The 22,171-nt window shown below is 38.9% G+C and overlaps 1 protein-coding gene across 1 annotated transcript in view; it reads left to right on the forward strand.

The window, feature by feature from the left end:
- ADGRV1 (adhesion G protein-coupled receptor V1) overlaps nucleotides 1–22,171 on the forward strand; it is a 520,998-nt gene that overhangs the window by 168,819 nt on the left and 330,008 nt on the right. Inside the window, exons 69-75 of the mRNA XM_029215616.1 lie at nucleotides 1,480–1,719; nucleotides 3,394–3,543; nucleotides 11,911–12,384; nucleotides 15,341–15,484; nucleotides 17,946–18,120; nucleotides 18,787–18,922; nucleotides 20,379–21,430. Coding sequence (XP_029071449.1) covers nucleotides 1,480–1,719; nucleotides 3,394–3,543; nucleotides 11,911–12,384; nucleotides 15,341–15,484; nucleotides 17,946–18,120; nucleotides 18,787–18,922; nucleotides 20,379–21,430 — 2,371 coding nt within the window. The remainder of the gene's footprint in view (nucleotides 1–1,479; nucleotides 1,720–3,393; nucleotides 3,544–11,910; nucleotides 12,385–15,340; nucleotides 15,485–17,945; nucleotides 18,121–18,786; nucleotides 18,923–20,378; nucleotides 21,431–22,171) is intronic.

The following is a 22,171-nucleotide window of genomic DNA, read 5'->3' on the forward strand; positions in this document are numbered from 1 at the left end:
CATGTTTGCGGTATGCAGAGGTCCATGTGGTGGATGGGCTTGGAAATGAAGGGATAACAGCACAAGATAGATCAGAGGGGCCAGTAGGTGTTTGGTCACAGAGAACTTTCTAAGCCAGGTTAAAGATGATGAGTCTAAGTGCAAATAGGTTGCCATTAGAGAGTTTTAAGCAGGGGAATGATGTCGGTGTCACCAGGTTGTCAGCTCACTTATAACTGCTGTGAGGAAAATGGGTTGTCAAGAAGCTGGAGTAGAAGCAGGGAGAGCAGTTAGAAGGCTCTTGCCCTCTATAGCCCAGGGCAGAGCTGACGATGGCTCAGACAAGGGTGGAGATGGAGCTGGCCAGATGGGAATGGGCATCAAGTATGTTTTGGAGAAAAAATTCACTGGGCTTGTAGAGGGGAAGAGAGTAATCAAGGATAACTGCTAGAATTTTAGTTGAGCAACTGGTTAAATTGTAGTGCTGTTTACTGAGATGCCGAAGCTTGGGGGAAAAGCAAGAGTTCTGTTTTGGCCTTGTTGATTTGAGATAGCTACTGGACACCCCAGTGGAGGGGCAGGTAGGCAGGGGGAAGTTCGAGTGTGGGTTGTGGGGAGGTCAGGACTGCACACAGATTCAAAAGATGTTGACACACCTGGAGGCATTTGAAACTCTGTGGCCTAAGGAGTGTAGCCAGAGATGTAAGGGGTATAGACCCAAGCGCGGGCTCCCAACATTTAGGGATCTGAGGAGGGAGAGCCAGCCAAAAAGATTGAGAAGTAAAGAAGGAAAACTAGGAAGGTATGTGTTATGTGAGTAACATGTAAGCCAAGGAAGACAGGACACAGTGTTTCAAGAGAAAGAAGCGGTCAGCTGTGTCCAATGCTGATGAAAGATGAAAGAAGCAAAGAGAAGTGCCCAGTTTTCTTTCTTTATGCATATGAAAAGTATACAATTTTAAATTATAGAAACTTAAAAAAATGCATTTGTTGCAATATAAAATTTTTGTTTCTTGTAACAATTTATGAAAATTTCTGTTCCTCTTACACTAGGAATTTAAGTATATTTATTGCTGCACGCCCAGCAGACCTTTCACATGATTTTATAGTCTGATTCAAATAGGTTTTGATGGACAGAAGCTGTGCACTAGCAAGACAGTTTGTACTCATACTTTTAAAGTTCATATTACTCTAATATATGTATTTAGAATATGTACCTTTATGTTTTTGTTATCCTGTGGTGATAACAAATGACTGGGTATTCAGATCTTTCTTTACTTGTTAGACATTGCTATTCATGAAAACAGATATTCTGTAGATACATAGCTTATATTTGCAAATATTGTTTTAAACAACATGAGTTGATAACATAGGAATTTGCTGGAGATACTCTAGAATAATTTTCACGTGTATTATATATATTTTTAATACTACATATCCTGCTAAGTAATTCTTTGTTTAAAGCTGATCGTTTCTATTAAAAAAACAAACACCCCGCAGGTAAACTGGGAGATAGTCGGACCCAATTCTCAGGAAGCCTTACCATCACAGAACAGAGACATCGCTGACCCGGTGAGCGGGTCCTTCTCCTTTGGAGATGGGGAAGGTGGAGTGAGAAGCATCATTCTGATAGTCTATCCTCATGATGACATTGAAGTTGAAAAGACTTTCATTATTAAACTTAAACTTGTGAAAGGAGAAGCTAAATTAGACTCCAGAGCTAAAGATGTTACATTAACAGTAAGTCTGACTTTGTTTTGCCCACAAAATTTTGGATTTAATGATTTATTGGAAAATACATTTACATTTGTTGAGACTCTATGGGCTTATGATGAATTTAAAGTTATAAGACCAAATGAAGTCATAGTAATTCCTGTGGATCAGATGTTCTGGTTGTTATATTAGTTTATTCCATAGCCTCATTATTGATATATATATATATATATATATTTTTTTTTTTTTTTTTTTTTTTTTTGTGGCGGTCGCCTCTCTCTGCTGTGGCCTCTCCCATTGTGGAGCACAGGCTCTGGACACACAGGCTCAGCAGCCATGGCTCACGGGCCCAGCCGCTCCGCGGCATGTGGGATCCTCCCGGACCGGGGCACGAACCTGTGTCCCCTGCATCGGCAGGCGGACTCGCAACCACTGCGCCACCAGGGAAGCCCCAATTGATAATTTTTAAAACCTTTAAGATAATGAGAAATACTTATTTTACACTTTCTGAGAAAATCTGATGTTTTGGGGATATTTGGCACTTTTAGAGAGGAGGCATTTGTCATATCATACGCCTTGCATATCTTTGCCATTAAAGTACATAAAAGTTCACAGATGTCACAAGTCAGATTGTTGGAAGGAAAAATGGTACTTGTACAATTAGGGCAATGATGGTGTGGATCAGATCCGAGTTCAGCATATTTTGCATGAGTCACCCAGTCCATCCGGGAAGAAAGTGCTGGGGACCAAGGTTACTGAAAAAAAGACTGAAAGATGCACCTTTTTTTTAAGTTTGCAAAACACTCATGTCTGGGGTCTGTATCAGTCAGATGTCTCCAGAGAACCAGAACTATTAGGAAATATATATGGAGAAGGAGTTTTTGTTTTTTTTTTTAAGGAATTGGCTCATAGGATCGTGGGGTCTGGCAAGTCCAAAATCCATAAAGCAGGCTGGCAGGCAGGAAGCCCAGGAAAGAACCGAAGTTGCAGTCTTGAGTTTGAATTTTGTGGGGCAGGCCAGCAGGCTGGAAACTCAAACAGGATTCCTAAATTGCAGTCCTGAGACACAATTCCTTCTTCTCCAGGAAGCCTCAGTGTTTGCTCTTTAAGGTTCACACAACGACTGGATGAGGTCCGTTCACATTATTGAGAATAATTTTCTTGACTTCAAGTCAGCTGGTTGTAGATATTAATCATATCTGCAAAATACCTTTACAGCAACATCTAGACTAGTGTTTGACCAAACAATTGGACACTGTAGCCTAGCCAGGATGACACATTAAATTAACCGTCACAGGGCCTTTGCTTCTCTCCATATTGTATTATATCATAACGAGTAGAAAGAGGTTAGCTAAACTTAACTGGTTAAATGAAGCAAATGAGAGGTGAATAAAGCTAAATTCAGTAATTGAAGTATTATCCTTTGGTGATTCTACAAATTGTAGTTTTCTGAACACTTATTCCCATTATCCTTGGGGGATAAGAACCTACCTGTTTTGGTAACAATCAGCAAAATAAAGAAGGTTTTTAAAAATCAGGTAGCTAGGTGGATTATATCCAAGTATCGTGATTGTGTTTCTTTCATTTCCTCAGCTTATCTTGTGTATACACAATACATCAGTGTATTGATATATTGCATACCGTAATTTCATCCATAGCTGTTATATACATTTTCACTCTGCTCTCTGTTTCTCTTTCTAGATACAAAAGTTTGGTGATCCAAATGGAGTGGTTCAGTTTGCTCCCGACTCTTTATCTGAGGAGACCTATTTGGAGCCATTAGCTCTGGAAGGGCCCCTGATCATTACTTTCTTTGTCAAAAGAGTCAAGGGCACTCTGGGAGAGATTATGGTATCATTTTTCCTTTGATTTTTAAGTAGAGTAGTAATTTGCCTAACAACTGCGGTTGAGAGGAACAGAGAAACTGCGTGTTCTGGAGAGTTAAAGTTTTAGATATACTGAAGTGACATGAGTTTTCACACACGCTGAGAAGGCTCATTGGAGCACCTTTGGACTCTCTAGCCGGCACCAACCTCTGGCTGTCTTTCTAAATTCAGTTACAATTAAGTTAAAAAGATCTTTCTCATATTTAATGATGAAGAAAATGACTGAACTATTTTGTAATTTTTTGTTTGCTATAATGTGAAGCTTTTCCTACTGAACAGGCCTATCCATGATTTTTATAAATTGCTTAATATAGTCTTAATATATCCTTTTTTTGGATATACCTCTTTAAATGTGTTTATTATTTTAGAAGTTTAGAACATTGTTTGAACTGAGTTAAATGTTTGTGGAATCCTTGAAACATTTCAAGAAAACATGACTTGGAATCACTGCTCTAGACCTATTACTCTCTTAACATAGATCAATATGTGTATATTCTTTAATCGAGATGCTCTTGTAAATCATCAGTATATTCATCGAGCAGATCAAGGTTATCTGTTTGCTAGCAAAACATATTTTGTGAACTCTCTCTATAAACTTACCTCTTTTCCTGTATTGGTGGTTAATTGTTACTTCTTCAGTTGAAACTTTATGGTTTGGAGGTAAAAAAATTCTTAGAAGATAATTTTTTACAGATTTTGGGAGGGGGGAATTCTTAATTTCTGAAACCTTAGATATCCTCTTTCTTTTTTTAAACATTCCATTTTATCTCAAGATTTTTGGTTTTTTAAAAAAATCTTTATTGGAGTATAATTGCTTTACAATGGTGTGTTAGATTCTGCTTTATAACAAAGTGAATCAGCTATACATATACATATATCCCGATATCTCTTCCCTCTTGCGTCTCCCTCCCTCCCAGCCTCCCTACCCAACCCCTCTAGGTGGTGACAAAGCACCGAGCTGATCTCCCTGTGCTATGCGGCTGCTTCCCACTAGCTATCTATTTTACATTATGTAGTGTATATATGTCCATATCACTCTATCACTTTGTCCCAGCTTACACTTCCTGCTCCCCGTGTCCTCAAGTCCATTCTCTTGTAGGTCTGTGTCTTTATTCCTGTCCTGCCCCTAGGTTCTTCATGACCATTTTTTTTTTTTAAGATTCCATATATATGTGTTAGCATATGGTATTTATTTTTCTCTTTCTGACTTACTTCACTCTGTATAACAGACTCTGGGTCCATCCACCTCACTACAAATAACTCAATTTCGTTTCTTTTTATGGGTGAGTAATATTCCATTGTCTATATGTGCCACATCTTCTTTATCCATTCATCTGTTGATGCACACTTAGGTTGCTTCCATGTCCTGGCTGTTGTAAATAGAGCTGCAATGAACATTGTGGTACATGACTATTTTTGAATTATGGTTTTCTCAGGGTATATGCCCAGTAGTGGGATTGCTGAGTGGTATGGTAGTTCTATTTTTAGTTTTTTAAGGAACCTCCATACTGTTCTCCATAGTGGCTGTATCAATTTACATTCCCGCCAACAGTGCAAAAGGGTTCCCTTTTCTCCACACCCTCTCCAGCCTTTATTGTTTGTAGATTTTTTGATGATGGCCATTCTGACCGGTGTCAGATGATATCTCATTGTAGTTTTAATTTGCATTTCTCTAATGATTAATGATGTTGAGCATCCTTTCATGTGTTTGTTGGCAATCTGTATATCTTCTTTGGAGAAATGTCTGTTTAGGTCTTCTGCCCATTTTTGGATTGGGTTGATTGTTTTTTTGATATTGAGCTGCATGAGCTGCTTGTAAATTTTGGAGATTAATCCTTTGTCAGTCGCTTCATTTGCAAATATTTTCTCCCATTCTGAGGGTTGTCTTTTTGTCTTGTTTATGGTTTCCTTTGCTGTGCAAAAGCTTTTAAACTTCATTAGGTCCCATTTGTTTATTTTGTTTTTGTTTCCATTTTTCTAGGAGGTGGGTCAGAAAGGATCTTGCTGTGATTTATGTCATGCAGTGTTCTGCCTATGCTTTCCTCTAAGAGTTTCATAGTGTATGGCCTTACATTTAACTCTTTAATCCATTTTGAGTTTATTTTTGTGTATTGTGCTAGGGAGTGTTCTAAATGCATTCTTTTACATGTAGCCGTCCAGTTTTCCCAGCACCACTTATTGAAGAGGCTGTCTTTTCTCCATTGTATATTCTTGTTTCCTTTATCAAAGATAAGGTGACCATATGTGCATGGGTTTATCTCTGGGCTTTCTATCCTGTTCCATTAATCTGTGTTTCTGTTTTTGTGCCAGTACCATACTGTCTTGATTACTGTAGCTTTGTAATATAGTCTGAAGTCAGGGAGCCTGATTCCTCCAGCTCCGTTTCTCTTTCTCAAGATTGCTTTGGCTATTTGGGGTCTTTTGTGTTTCCATACAAATTGTGAAATTTTTTGTTCTACTTCTGTGTAAAATACCATTGGTAGTTTGATAGGGATTGCATTGAATCTGTAGTTTGCTTTGGGGAGTAGAGTCATTTTCACAATGTTGCTTCTTCCAATCCAAGAACATGGTATACCTCTCCATCTATTTGTATCATCTTTAATTTCTTTCATCAGTGTCTTATAATTTTCTGCATACAGGTCTTTTGTCTCCTTAGGTAGGTTTATTCCTAGGTATTTTATTCTTTTTGTTGCAATGGTAAATGGGAGTGTTTCCTTAATTTCACTTTCAGATTTTTCATCATTAGTGTATGGGAATGCAAGAGATTTCTGTTCATTAATTTTGTATCCTGCTACTTAACAAATCCATTGATTAGCTCTAGTTGTTTATGGTAGCATATTTAGGATGCTCTATGTATAGTGTCATGTCATCTGCAAACAGTGACAGCTTTACTTCTTCTTTTCCAATTTGGATTCCTTTTAATTCTTTTTCTTCACTGATTGCCGTGGCGAAAACTTCCAAAACAATGTTGAATAATAGTGGTGAGAGTGGGCAACCTTGTCTTGTTCCTGATCAGAGTGGAAATGGTTTCAGTTTTTCACCATTGAGGATGATGTTGGCTGTGGGTTTGTCATATATGGCCTTTATTATGTTGAGGTAAGTTCCCTCTGTGCCTACTTTCTGGAGGATTTTTATCATAAATGGGTGTTGAATTTTGTCGAAAGGTTTTTCTGCATCTATTGAGATGATCATATGGTTTTTATCCTTCATTTTATTAATATGGTGTATCACATTGATCAATTTGCGTATATTGAAGAATCCTTGCGTTCCTGGGATAAACCCCACTTGATCATGGTGTATGATCCTTTTAATGTGCTGTTGGATTCTGTTTGCTAGTATTTTGTTGAGGATTTTTGCATCTATGTTCATCAGTGATATTTGCCTGTAGTATTCTTTCTTGGTGATGTCTTTGTCTGGTTTTCATATCAGGGTGATGGTGGCCTTGTAGAATGAGTTAGGAAGTGTTCCTCCCTCTGCTATATTTTGGAAGAGTTTGAGAAGGATAGGTGTTAGCTCTTCTCTAAATGTTTGGTAGAATTCACCTGTGAAGCCATTTGGTTCTGTTCTTTTGTTTGTTGGAAGATTTTTAATCACAGTTTCAGTTTCAGTGCTTGTAATTGGTCTGTTTATATTTCTGTTTTTCCTGGTTCAGTCTCGGAAGGTTGTGCTTTTCAAAGAATTTGTCCATTTCTTCCAGGTTGGCCATTTTATTGGCATACAGTTGCTTGTAGTAATCTCTCATGATCCTTTGTATTTCTGCAGTGTCAGTTGTTACTTCTCCTTTTTCATTTCAAATTCTGTTGATTTGAGTCTTCTCCCTTTTTTTCTTATTGAGTCTGGGTAATGGTTTATCAATTTTGTTTATCTTCTCAAAGAACCAGCTTTTAGTTTTATTGATGTTTGCTATCGTTTCCTTCATTTCTTTTTCATTTATTTCTGATCTGATCTTTATGATTTCTTTCCTTCTGCTAACTTTGGGGTTTTTTTGTTCTTCTTTCTCTAATTGTTTTAGGTGTAAGGTTAGGTTGTTTACTTGAGATGTTTCTTGTTTCTTAAGATAGGATTGTATTGCTATAAACTTCCCTCTTAGAACTGCTTATGCTGCATCCTGTAGGTTTTGGGTTGTTGTGTTTTCATTGTCATTTGTTTCTAGGTATTTTTTGATTTCCTATTTGATTTCTTCAGTGATCTCTTGGCTATTTAGTAATGTATTGTTTAGCCTCCATGTGTTTGTATTTTTTACAGATTTTTTTCCTGTAACTGATATCTAGTCTCATAGCGTTGTAGTCAGAAAAGATTCTTGATGTGATTTCAATTTTCTTAAATTTAGCAAGGCTTGATTTGTGACCCAAGATATGATCTGTCCTTCAGAATGTTCCATGAGCACTTGAGAAGAAAGTGTATTCTGTTGTTTTTGGATGGAATGTCCTATAAATATAAATTAAGTCCATCTTGTTTAATGTATCATTTAAAGCTTGTGTTTCCTTATTTATTTTCATTTTGGATGATCTGTCTGTTGGTGAAAGTGAGGCATTAAAGTCCCCTACTATGATTGTGTTACTGTCGACTTCCCCTTTTATGGCTGTTAGCATTTGCCTTATGTATTGAGGTGCTCCTATGTTGGGTGCATAAATATTTACAATTGTTATATCTTCTTGGATTGATCCCTTGATCATTATGTAGTGTCCTTCTTTTTCTCTTGTAGTAATCTTTGTTTTAAAGTCTATTTTGTCTGATATGAGAATTACTACTACAGCTTTCTTTTGGTTTCCATTTGCATGGAGTATCTTTTTCCATCCCCTCACTTCCAGTTTGTATGTGTCCCTAGGTCTGAAGTGGGTCTCTTGTAGACAGCATATGTACGGGTCTCATTTTTGTATCCATTCAGCCAATCTATGCCTTTTGGTTGGAGCATTTAATCCATTTACATTCAAGGTGATTGTCAATATGTATGTTCCTATTACCATTTTCTTAATTGTTTTGGGTTTGTTTTTGTGGGTCTTTTCCTTCTCCTGTGTTTCCTGCCTAGAGAAGTTCCTTTAGCGTTTGTTGTAATGATGGTTTGGTGGTGCTGAATTCTCTTAGGTTTTCCTTGTCTGTAAAGGTTTTAATTTCTCCGTCAAATCTGAGTGAGATCTTTGCTGGGTAGAGTAATCTTGGTTGTAGGTTTTTCCCTTTCATCACTTTAAATATGTCCTGCCACTCCCTTCTGGCTTGCAGAGTTTCTGCTGAAAGATCAGCTGTTAACCTTACAGGGATTCCCTTGTTTGTTGTTTTTCCCTGCTGCTTTTAATATTTTTTCTTTGTATTTAATTTTTGATAGTTTGGTTAATATCTGTCTTGGCGTGTTTCTCCTTGGATTTATCCTGTATGGGACTCTCTGTGCTTCCTGGACTTGATTAACTATTTCCTTTCCCATATTAGGGAAGTTTTCAACTGTAGTCTCTTGAAATATTTTCTCAGTTTCTTTCTTTTTCTCTTCTTCTGGGACCCCTATAATTAGGATGTTGGTGCATTTAATGTTGTCCCAGAGGTCTCTGAGACTGTCCTCAGTTCTTTTCATTCTCTTTTCTTTATTCCGCTCTGTGGTAGTTATTTCCACAACTTTATCTTCCAGGTCACGTGTCCATTCTTCTGCCTCAGTTATTCTGCTACTGATTCCTTCTAGAGAATTTTTGATTTCATTTATTGTGTTGTTCATCATTGTTTGTTTGCTCTTTAGTTCTTCTAGGCCCTTGTTAAACATTTCTTGTATTTTCTCCCTTCTATTTCCAAGATTTTGGATCATCTTTACTATCATTATTCTGAATTCTTTTTCAGGTAGACTGCCTATTTCCTCTTCATTTGTTTGGTCTGGTAGGTTTTTGCCTTGCTCCTTCATATGCTGTGTGTTTCTCTGTCTTCTCATTTTGCTTAATTTACTGTGTTTGTGGTCTTTTCACAGGCTGCAGGTTCGTAGTTCCTGTTGTTTTTGGTGTTTGCCCCTGGCTAAGGTTGGTTCAGTGGGTTGTGTAGGCTTCCTGGTGGAGGGGACTAGTGCCTGTTTTCTGGTGGATGAGGCTGGATCTTGTCTTTCTGGTGGGCAGGTCCACATCTGGTGGTGTGTTTTGGGGTGTCTGTGACCTTATTATGATTTTAGGCAGCCTCTCTGCTAATGGGTGGGGTTGTGTTCCTGTCTTGCTAGTTGTTTGGCATAGGGTGTCCAGCACTTTAGTTTGCTGGTTGTTTAGTGGAGCTGGATCTTGGCGTTTAGATGGAGATGTCTGGGAGATTTTCGCCGTTTGATATTACGTGGTGCTGGGAGGTTTCTGGTGGACTAATGTCGTGAACTTGGCTCTCCCATCTCAGAGGTACAGCCCTGAAACCTGGCCAGAGCACCAAGACCCTGTCATCCACATGGCTCAGAATAAAAGGGAGAAAAAAAGAAAGAAAAGAATAAAATAAAATAAAGTTATTAAAGTAAAAAATAATTATTAAAAATAAAAAAAAATGTTTATCAAGTAATTTTTAAAAAAGGAAGGAAGAAAGAAAGAAAGAGCAACCAAACCAAAAGAAAAATCCACCAATGATAACAAGCACTAACTGTACTAGGAAAAAAAAAAAAAAAATGGACCGACAGAACCCTAGGACAAATGGTAAAAGCAAAGCTATACAGACAAAAATCACACACAGAAGCAACACATACATACTCTCAAAAAGAGAAAAAAGAAAACAATATATATATAGTTGCCCCCAAAGTCCACCTCCTCAATTTGGGATGATTCGTTGTCTATTCAGGTATTCCGCAGATGCAGGGTACATCAAGTTGACTGTGGAGATTTAATCCGCTGCTCCTGAGGCTGCTGGGAGAAATTTCCCTTTCTCTTCCTTTGTTCACACAGCTCCTGGGGTTCAGTTTTGGATTTGGCCCCGCCTGAGGGCATCTGTTCTTCGCCCAGACAGGACGGGGTTAAAGGAGCAGCTGATTCGGGGGCTCTGGCTCCCTCAGGCCGGGGGGAGGGAGGGGTACGGGTACGGGGCGAGCCTGTGGCGGCAGAGGCCGGCGTGACGTTGCACCCGCCTGAGGCGCGCAGTGTGTTCTCCCGGGGAATTTGTCCCTGGATCACGGGAGCCTGGCAGTGGCGGGCTGCACAGCCTCCCAGGAGGGGCGGTGTGGAGAGTTACCTGTGCTTGCACACGGGCTTCTTGGTGGCGGCAGCAGCAGCCTTAGCGTCTCATGCCCCTGTCTGGGGTCTACACTGATAGCCGTGGCTCGCACCTGTCCCTGGAGCTCATTTAGGTAGCGCTCTTAATCCCCTTTCCTCGTGCACCAGGAAACAAAGAGGCAAGGAAAAGTCTCTTGCCTCTTAGGCAGGTCCAGGCTTTTTCCCGGACTCTCTCCCGGCTAGCTGTGGTGCACTAACCCCTTCAGGCTGTGTTCACGCAGCCAACCCCAGTCCTCTCCCTGGGATCTGACCTCTGAAGCCCGAGCCTCAGCTCCCAGACCTTGCCTGCCCTGGTGGGTGAGCAGACAAGCCTCTCGGTCTGGTGAGTGCTGGTCGGCCCTGATCCTCTGTGCGGGAATCTCTCCGCTTTGCCCTCCGCACCCCTGTTGCTGCGCTCTCCTCCGCGGCACCGAAGCTCCCCCCTCCGCCACCCGCAGTCTCCGCCTGCGAAGGGGCTTCCTAGTGTGAGGAAACCTTTCCTTCTTCACAGCTCCCTCCCACTGGTGCAGGTCCCGTCCCTATCCTTTTGTCTATGTTTATTCTTTTTTCTTTTGCCCTACCCAGGTATGTGGGGAATTTCTTGCCTTTTGGGAGGTCTGAGGTCTTCTGCCAGCGTTCAGCAGGTGTTCTGTAGGAGTTGTTCTACACGTAGATGTATTTCTGATGTATTTGTGGGGAGGAAGGTGATCTCCACGTCTTACTCTTCCGCCACCTGGAAGCTCCTCCTCGATATTCTCTTTTTATTAAAAACAAACAAAAACAAATTCCAATGTGAATGTCAGATTATCTACTTACTTTTTACCTTCAAATATTGTCTGTGGTTCACTATTGAATGTATTCGTGGTACTGGTATTTTAAAGTTAACTTGTTTATCTTTTCAAATTATGTTATTTTAGAAGCAGGTGAAATGAAATTTTATAATCCTGTCTTGCAAATTGCATACAACAGCCTGAAAGAGTTAAGATACTTTCTAAATTACCTAACTACTTGGAAAGTTTCACTTGGAATATAATGATGCACACTTAATTTTTTTTGTATATAGTAGAGGAAAACTAATTTAAAGGATTTTTGATTCAATATACTGAATTGTATAACTTTGTTGGTTTTTTTTTTTCCTTTTATTTTAGGTTTACTGGGAATTAAGCAGTGAGTTTGATATTACTGGAGACTTTCTGTCTACAAAAGGATTTTTCACCATTGCTGATGGAGAAAGTGAGGCCAGCTTTGATGTTAACTTGCTACCAGATGATGTACCTGAGATAGAGGAAGTTTACGTGATTCAGCTTGTTTCTGTAAAGGGAGGAGCAGAACTTGATCCAGAAAAATGCATCACACGGTTCTCTGTTTCTGCAAATGATGACCCACATGGGGTATTTGCCCTGTATTCAGATCACCAGTCAATACTTATTAGGCAGAACCTTAGTAGATTCATCCACATTAATGTAACCCGGCTTGCTGGAACATTTGGAGATGTGACTGTTGGATACCAAATATCATCTGATCCTAAGAAGCAGTCTGTTGTTACTGAAAATGCAGAGAGGCAGCTGGTGGTCAGAGATGGCACCAGATATAAAGTGGACACAGTGCCAGTCAAGAGTCAGGTTTGTAGCATTTCTTTAATTTCCTGATCATTCCAGTAAAACTCCTTCAGGAAAGCCCTAGTTAATCTCATGATCAGTTTAAAGTCTTATTCTGATATTTAAATGGAACCATGAAAAATACCTTAGAAACTGCATACTAATTATTGGATAATACATATACTGAAGTATTTTCAGATTATAGTAAATAAGTATATTCTTATTTGGAGATAAAATATTTTTGTCTAGATAGTAGCAGGCACTTATTTAGTACTTCAGAGTTCCAGAAATTGTTCCAAGTGCTACACAAACACACACACACACACACACACACACACTCTGGATGCTTGTTGAAGGGAAGATATTTGTAGACTTCCTAGGACAGCAGACTGTTCTGCCGACATACCAGGTGAGAGTGCTAGGAATACATGGATTTTCTGTGGGTCAAATAGATACCTAGCAGTCTTTCTCAGTGTGATCCACAGAAAGTGATTGGAGCAACTGTTTTCATCCCCCAAGAAGATAACTAGTATCATTCCATATGCATGGCAGAGAAGCTAATTTATTTCATGCATGAGATAGCTGTGAGGATTAATTATCTCATGGTTGAGAAAGTCTGTACCAGAGGACACTTTTAGATTATCTCCTGTGGTGGTACCTGGGACATTTTGAAGGATGGTAGTCCTCTTGTCATTTTACTTTGAAAACTTAATGGTATAGTTGATAAAGATACTTAGTTTTCTTAATACCTGTTTGAATTATCTATGGATTTCTTAATATCTGTTTTGAAGCTCTATTATTTTTATGATTTCTGTCTATTTTCAATAAAGAGTAACAAAAGTTTACTAGCTTACCCATATATGAAAGCTTCCTCTTATTTGTTTACTTTAACATCTTTCATTAGTGTATTTAAATTTGCATGGGTTCCTTCTGTCTCTTACATTCCACTATGTGTGGTGTAGACTGCACATAGATTATTATGTGAGTTAGACTTCCCAGGTGACTATTTAGGGCAACATGTGACATGCGCATAAACTGAGGGGAGGATTTTTCCAGCGGTCCCTTTCTCCCCTCACACCCTGGGTGTAATGCATTGCTCTTTAAAGTTTGGGATGTTAGTTACAAGTTACATATAGATCTACCTGATCTACCGCCCTGATAAAAGTTAGGACTTCGGACAGGTCCGCCACAGAGAAGGACCTTCAAGTAGGTCTTCGGACAGAATGAGTTTCCATTAGGCTCTGAAAACTAGAAGACTCTTGATGTTGGTTTAACATGAGGACCAGGGAGTGAACAGTTACCTCACCTGGGTAACAACAGGCTTCTCAGATGAAGTACTCACTGATGGTAAGAATCATTGGCACGATAAAGAAACAAGTCTGCGTTTAAAAGAATTTAAGTTAGAATGCAAGATAAGATTATATTCATGGCTGTCATTTATTCAGATATTTATTGAGCACTTGCTATGTGTCAGTCATTGTGAGAAGCACAGCAGCTACAGTGATCACAAAGACGTAATCTCTGTTGTCAGGTTGCTCCCTGTCTAGTGCAGGAGAAGGCCCTTGAACAGCCAATTATAAAAGCAAGCAGATAAGCAGTGTTCAAGATGCACACAGGATATTATGGGGCTGTAAACTCCATTTGTGCCCAAAGCCATCAAGAATGATGGGAAATACGTAGAATAGTATTGGTGATGCAGTCCTGGATCAGGGACATGGAAGGGCAAAACAGAAAACCCTCAACTCCTAAAAACCTTCAAGGTCGTTTTCAAATTAGTCTACCCGCTTTTCTTCTGTAGGCAAACCAGCGTTTCTCCAAATCCATCATTACTCCTGTTCAACTTTAATGTTTAATTACTGCACCTTGGGGACCTGCCACACTCCATAAGTCTGTGTGCTGCACGGGCCCATGAACAGAAGAGTTGGGTAGGAAGGCACAAATGCCTGGGAGCTTTGAGCTGACATCTGGCCGTTCATTCTTTAGGAAATAGGGACAAAAAAAATCCTTAGCTGCCCAGCCAGTGAACTGCGTGGGGAAGGGGCACACCCTTCAAGGAGGGGAGGGAGGCACATGACTGAAGTCAGGACCATGATTTATTTCTGTTTCCTCAGCACTTGATCTATGCTTCATGTTCAGTGAATGTGATTTTGAAAAGATGAAGGTTGATTGAATGAATAAAACATCTGTTCCCCTCATGTTGCACATTTGAAACCACTATAGTACATATTTTACACATTTCAGAGTGTGTTATGTGTTTTAAGTACATTACATTTAAAAGAAGAACAGACTTCATAGAAATGGTTATTTGTACATTCAATAAAGACGTACAGAGTTGGTAGTAATATTCCAGGTTACGGGGGCTTATCCATTGTCAGTAACAAGGTTTCTATGGAAAAATGTATTATATCAGTAAGTGTTAAAAAAATCTTTCAAAGTAATACCAGGTTTTAAATTCAGGATTTCCCTATTTTGTTGGATTCTAAAACTTTGAAAATTGGTAGTCTAATAAATGGTGTTAGTAGTCTTTATTTGTCCAAAGTATTCAAATAATCAGTACACCTAAATCATTATCTGTTTTAAGTAACTGTCATTAGAGCTCTTAGTTTCTACCCAGTGAAAAGGGAGAAAGTGAGTTTTGCTGGTTTTAGGAGCTGACACTGTTCACCAGTGAGCTCTTTCCATTCCTGTGGCACGTGATTCTATCACTAATACTACTTCTGAGATTCTCATCATTCTTCAGGTCATTTGGGCACACAGAGAGTATTTGCAGATTTGTGTTTTTTTAATACTGTATGGCTCTCAGTGTTAGCGTCAAAGTCTTCCTGCTGGTGCTTTGTTTTGTAACATGGGGGAAAGGGCATATACTGATGAAACTGATACAAAAGGAGGAAAGTGCTAATGACTCATTTCAATTGTCAGTATTTTTCTTTGAAAATTATTTTTTACTATTAAAAAAGTCATTGATACTGTTTGTATATAGGTCTTCCTACCCCTGGGCTCTAATTTCACCTTGCAACTGGTGACTGTGATGCTTGTTGGTGGAAGTTTCTATGGCATGCCAAGAATTCTCCAGGAAGCAAAATCTGCTGTCCTTCCAGTCCCTGAGAAAGCTGCCAATTCTCAGGTAATTGGCCCTGGGTGTGGTACTACCCCGGAACCACTAGTGGGCAGCTCTTATAGGAAGGACTAAGATTCTTAGAATTTCTTAAGATTCACTATTTCCTTAAATCTAAGTAATCCTATGAATATCAAAGTAGACACTGTGGATACACTATATGAAAATAATTTGTCAGTTTTCAACATTAGGTAGAAAAATATATCTCCTTTCTGGAGTTTTAGAAAGTTTCTGTCTTGTAGAATGTAAGGTATAGAATTTTTAAATTAATTAATTAATTTTTGGCTGCATTGGGTCTTCATTGTTGCACGCGGGCTTTCTCTAGCTGCGGCAAGTGGGGGCTGCTCTTCGTTGCGGTGTGCGGGCTCTAGGCGCTGGAGCTTCAGTAGTTGTGGCTTACGAGCTCTAGAGCGCAGACTCAGTAGTTGTGGCGCATGGGCTTAGTTGCTCTGCGGCATGTGGGATCTTCCCAGACCAGGGCTCAAACTCATGTCCCCTGCCTTGGCAGGCGGATTCTTAACCACTGCGCCACCAGGGAAGTCCTAGAATTTTTAAAATAACAGTCACCTAGAGTCAAAACTTCAGGTTTTTTCTTGAAAATGAATATTTAACATTGAGATATTTTATGCTAAATAATTAAAATTAGAATGAAACCTCAGTTCATATTTCAGACTTTCTCATTTACTAAGATTGTAAATATTTAACTTGTGGGGCTCTTTTTACTGTGGCAAGTTTGTTCTGATGTAGGTTAATGCTAGTGGTGCACCTAAGTATTTGAACCTTCTACCTGAATTCATTTTAGGGAAGATTGTTCCCTAATCACTTTATAAATTCACATGAGAACAAAGAATACCTTGAGGGCTTTGCTTCCTGTGTAGGCCAATTCTGTCAATATAGGAACAAGACAGGGCTCCTGTCTCTGGCTACGGTAATGTGTGTATTTTATAAACCATAATAAGGGATAAGCATGCATCCTACTCCTTCAGGTGGGAGTTCCTTCAGTTCCTTGACCAGGATGTGGAATCTGTGCAGGAGGGGCAAGAGTGTGGGCAGATCTGGCCACCAGCTTGTGTAACAGGGTCTCTCGCCATTAAGGGGATGCTCTCCAGTTACTCCCACCTGGGCTGCTTCTCCCCAGGGAATGAATTTGCTTTGCTCCCTAAAGTGGAATCCACCAGCATTAAAATTAACTGAGAGGAATTGTCTTCTTTCTGCACCTCCTCTTTTCAAGAAGGAAAGAGGGTATAGAATTTAATGCTTTGACATTTTGTTACCTTCTTTTTGTTCACAGGTTGTTATAACAAAGATTCCTTTCAACCTGAATCCTTCGTTTGGTGTAGTAAACTATTTTCTTCTCCTTCTCCATGCATGTTGCCACAACATTATGTCACATCAAAGGGCCAGATCAGGGCCAGTCATGGAGTATTCCTGTCCTTGGTGTATCCTCTGTACTCCTTACCAGTATTTGTATGTGGGGTGTGTGTGTGTGTGTGTGTGTGTGTGTGTGTGTGTGAGTGAGTGATGTGCCTAGGACACTTTCAAACAGCCTCTAGCCATTTGGCAAGCATGAGCTCAGATATGCCAAAGATTTTGGCAGTTGCTAACCAGAAGCCTCACTGTAATAAGGAATCTAGGCGGGTGTCAAATTGAAGTTGTTGTTTTTTCTTTTCTGTGGCTTCAGAAGCTGTCCTGTGGCACCCTCTCACACTTTCTGCTACTCTCCATTCCAATTTAAAATGGGGAGAATGAGTCTTAATATAGAACTGTTGATCCTATGGTATTCCAAATTTATAGATATTGGGACCAAAGAGGTAAACTGAGTTGTCTAAATAACAATGTGAAGCCAGGAATCTGGTTTTATTCTTATTCTTTGACCAGAACTTATTTCATCTATAAATCCCAGGGTACCCTGGGAAGGTTGCCCTGAAAACCAGATCTTACTTGGTGTGGATGAAAAAGATTGTTATTTTAAAAAAATCTTTGAGAGTTTCTGATCCTCAAAAAAAAGATATTGTATTGAATCAAAGAGCTGAAAAGAACCTTAATAGAAATCTAGTTCATGGTACTAACTTTATAAATAAAGAATTTATTATTATACCTTAGAAAGAACTCAGATTTCAGTTCTAGACAAATTAGGTTCTATAAAGACCCATCAACAAATCATATTAAAATGCCATGTTTAATCTTTCCTTTCATTTAACCATAATTACCATTATATTTTTAGATATTGTTAATTCAGGGGTTTACATTTTGATAAAAAAATAAAGCTGTAAACTATAATCAGCATTATAAAATAGAATAAATTTTCAAATTTCACATGTCATTTCTTAAATACTACTCTTTAATTGAATATATTTTAGAACAGGGAAATATACTGCGTAAACAAAGAGAAAGTTGACTTTTAACCCACTCTTCAGAAAACAGGAACCTTTAGAGAGAAATAAAATGTTCTAAGCATGTTTTTCCTCAGGTTGGATTTGAGTCTACTGCTTTTCCACTCTTGGACATCACCGCCGGAACAAGCCAAGTTGTGATTTCTAGGAGAGGCACGTATGGCTCTCTCAAGGTTTCCTGGGCGGCTGGATATGTTCCTGGGTTAAAAATCCCCGAATTCGTTGTTGTTGGCAATATGACCCCCAAAGTGGGTGAGTTGTGGCTTTTCTAGGATTTTCCCTATAGAACATGGAAATGTGTAATTGGCCACTAATTTTCCTGAATCCTCTTTACTCTGGACAGTGAGCTATTTGCCTCCTAATACAGTCCTCTCAGATTTAAGTGATCAGAATTTCACAGGCTGCTTGGTGAGAATGAGAGGAACTTTATTCGTTCAAATGGAAAACTTCATACCTCGCCTGGAAATAATGGTCACTAAGCAGACTACTCTGTTTATACCTGAGGAGTTTGTTAAAAGTAGTTCTAAAAACCTAATGTGGACCATACGATAATCAAAAAAGACACATCTTTATATCCATTTACATGTTCATCTGAATATTTCTGACAGTTGAGCAGCTGTTATTTCATCTACTTTATTTTTAGTTATACCATAAGCTCTGTGAGGATCAGTGAGATGCAAAAGTTAGATGGTTTGACCTCTACCTTGTAAAGTAGGCATGATTAAAGGCAAGGTGTGTGTGGTCTACGGAGCTTCCTCTATTTACACTCCCTCCCCCACTGACTTTTTAATGTTTTACCTTTTGTAGACTGTCATAGAATTTTGGAAAAGGAAAGATTTCACTCTATTTTTAAGAGTTGAATCCCAATTTAAGAACTCAGAAATGAAACCCAGCTTCCCTTTTCATGTTCCCTGTCAGGGAGTCTTTCATTTTCCCATGGAGAAGAAAGTAAAAGAGTCTTGCTGTGGACATTTCCTAGCCCTGGTCGGCCAGAGGCCTTTGTCATTCACCTCTCAGGAGTGCAGAGCAGTGCCCCTGGTGGGGCTCAGCTTCGGTAAGACCAACTTGATTTTCAGCCAAGAAAGTCTCTGAGGAATAAGCTGGAATTTACCTGTTGAAACAAAAAAAAGACACAAGGATCTCTCTCCTTGAAGCAGAGGTGAAAACAGTTTTAGTGTAGAGCAATATATGGCCTGCATTGTCAAAGATGCCACCACCCACTGCTTGCTTGAAGAGCGTTTATCATGACCTCTCACTCAAGAATGTTGGCCTGAGGTGACATCTCCAAAAAGAACCATGATGGCAAAGCCATCTATTTTTTTGTTTTTTGAAAATGCATTTATTCAGGGACACACATTGTTTAAAATACACCTTCTACAGGGAGAATTCCAACCTGGGTCTGGCAGCTTTCCATGGTTTTGGTTGGGTGAACAGTGTTATTTCAAGAACAGTCCTATGAGCTGCTGAGTTGGGGTTCAAGTTGCTGAATTCAGGAGGAAAGGAAATTCTGATTCCCCTTCAATCCAGGAGCCAAGAGACTGAAAGCCACAGGAGTCTAACTTAAAATGGCAAAGCCACCTATTTTTAAAGGAAACTGTCTTCTGAAAGGTAGCCAAAAATACCTGATTTCTCCAAGAGATAAAGAATAAGAATAAGAAATCATAGTAGGATAATAATGTGACTTGAACTAGTAGTTCTTTTGAGTTTAATTTATATCAGTATATTTGCAGATAAATATGTCCTGGTCAAAAGCAATTGACTTTTCTCATACGTGAGATGGATTTGATCAGAACAACAGAGGACCGATCTTAGAGCCAGACTCCTGGGTTTAATCCTGGCTGTGTCACTTACTTTCTGTGTGACTTTGGGAAAGTTACTTGATCTTTCTGTTCTTTAGTTTACTTATTTGGAAACTGGGAAAAATGTGTGGGCAAAACCAGTGTGTGTTCAAGTGTGTTTGTATACATATTTATGTATAGGAGATATTGGTTGGAATCCAATATGGCTTTTGATTATACATATGCCTTTCAAAAAGTGTTTGGACACAACGTATTTTAGCTTAAAAAATTCACATACCTTTAACAATAACAATAATAGCTAACAGTTTATTTCTTATTTTTAAATTTATTTTATTGAAGTATAGTTGATTTACAATGTTGTGTTAATTTCTACTGTACAGCAAAGTGATTCAGGCTAACAGTTTTATAGTGCTTACCCTAGGCCAGGCATTGCCCCCCTCCTCTCTCCATATATATATATATATATATATATATATATATATATATATAGACCTTGTTAGGTCCTATCACCTGCGACTGCAGCTCCTGTTCTTATCTTTCTTGTGCTCTGGTATATTCCTCAATAAGTAAATAGGGTTTTATGGAATTTGAAAGGGCATGTCATTTTTAAGATGTCCTCATGAGCAGTATCTTAAGTGTGTGAAAGATGAATCTCTATAGCGGTATTCCTATTTTTCATCAGTTCTCTCATGGTTTAATTTTTTTTTCCAGATCAGGTCTCACCGTTGCTGAAATTGAACCAATGGGAGTCTTTCAATTTTCCCCTAGTTCAAGAAATATCGTAGTGTCAGAGGATACACAGATGATCAGATTACATGTACAAAGACTGTTTGGGTTCCACGGGGATCTTATTGAAGTTTCCTATCAGACAACTGCAGGAATGGCAAAGCCCCTGGAAGACTTTGAGCCTGTTCAGAATGGGGGGCTGCTTTTCCAAAAATTCCATGCTGAGGTTGATTTTGAAATAACTATTATTGATGATGAGCTTCCTGAGATAGAAGAAATTTTTTACATTAATCTAACTTCAGTAGAAATTAAAGGATCACAAAAATTTGATGCTAATCAGAGACCTCGCCTGAATCTAGATTTCAGTGTGGCAGTGATCACAATATTGGATAATGATGACCTGGCAGGAATGGATGTTTCTTTCCCCAAGACAACTGTGGCTATAGCAACGGACACAGCTCTTCCTCTAAAAACTGACTCCTCTACCACACACCCTGACACAACCAAGATAACTGCCGAAGTGGTTGCCATTGTTACTGAGGTGACTGGTACGTCTGCTATGTCTGAGAAGCCTGATGTGCTCACTGTAACTGCAGATGTTTCCCTTCATGGAACATTTAGTCTTGGGCCATCTGTTGTTTATGTCGAAGAAGAAATGAAGAATGGCACGTTTAATGCTGCAGAAGTTCTTGTCCGAAGAACTGGTGGGTCTACTGGCGATGTCAGTATAACAGTTAAGACTTTTGGTGAAAGATCTGCTCAGAAGGAACCAAATGCATTGCCCTTTCCTGACATCCATGGGATTTCCAACCTAAGATGGGCAACTGAAGAAGAAGATTTTGAAGAGCAAACTCTTATCCTTACATTTGTAGATGGAGAAAGAGAACGTAAAGTATTTGTTCAAATTTTAGATGATGATGAGCCTGAGGGACAAGAATTCTTCTACGTGTTTCTCACAGACCCACAAGGGGGAGCACAGATTGTGAAGGGAAAGGATGACAGTGGGTTTGCAGCTTTTGCCATGATCATTATTACAGGTATATATTTGGAGTTATGGAGTTAAAAATGTACTTTTGTGATACAGAATTTGTAATAAGATCATTCTATCTTTAATTTAAGGAGGTGAATTACTTGACTCACCCATAGTGAATCATTAAAATTTTGTTTTCCTATGGCATGAACCCATAATATAAACTCATGATGTTGTTCTGAGGAGTTTAATGGACTGTAAATGTCACTTGGCTCAGAGCCAGCTAAACAATTAAACAATTTATAAACCTGTACTTTCACAATAAAGGGAAAACCTTAAAAATACTTAAGTTCATGTACTTCTTCTGAAATATATTTAATCACCCAAACATGATTGGCTGTCCTGTTTTGAAACCTCATTCTGAATTTCCCAACCACTTTCATTAATCTGTCCCAGAGTCTAAGATTTCATTGTCAGAAAATTCTTTATATCTGTTGGGAAATATATTAAAACTGTTTCCTTTTGTTCTGCTTTTGAACCAGTGCAGCTTATATAAGTTTTGGACTATTGGGGAGGTGTGTGCATATATAGAGTTCCTCATGCATGTTACAAAATTTTTTGGTGATAATTTGCAGTTTTCCTCTGAAATCATACTATGTTTCTTTAAGTGGCTTAGCTCAGCTTGTCAGTACCTTACTGTAATTAGAGTATTGACAAGGCTGTCTCATGATTCTTACCTACTCCACTCTTTCATACAAACAGTTATGAGTTTTACACAGTGTTTTAGAGTTTCAGATAACACTATGGT

The sequence above is a fragment of the Monodon monoceros genome, unplaced genomic scaffold (assembly GCF_005190385.1).
Source record: "Monodon monoceros isolate NGI ecotype Baffin Bay Population unplaced genomic scaffold, NGI_Narwhal_1 Super_Scaffold_12, whole genome shotgun sequence".
Lineage (NCBI taxonomy): Eukaryota > Metazoa > Chordata > Mammalia > Artiodactyla > Monodontidae > Monodon > Monodon monoceros.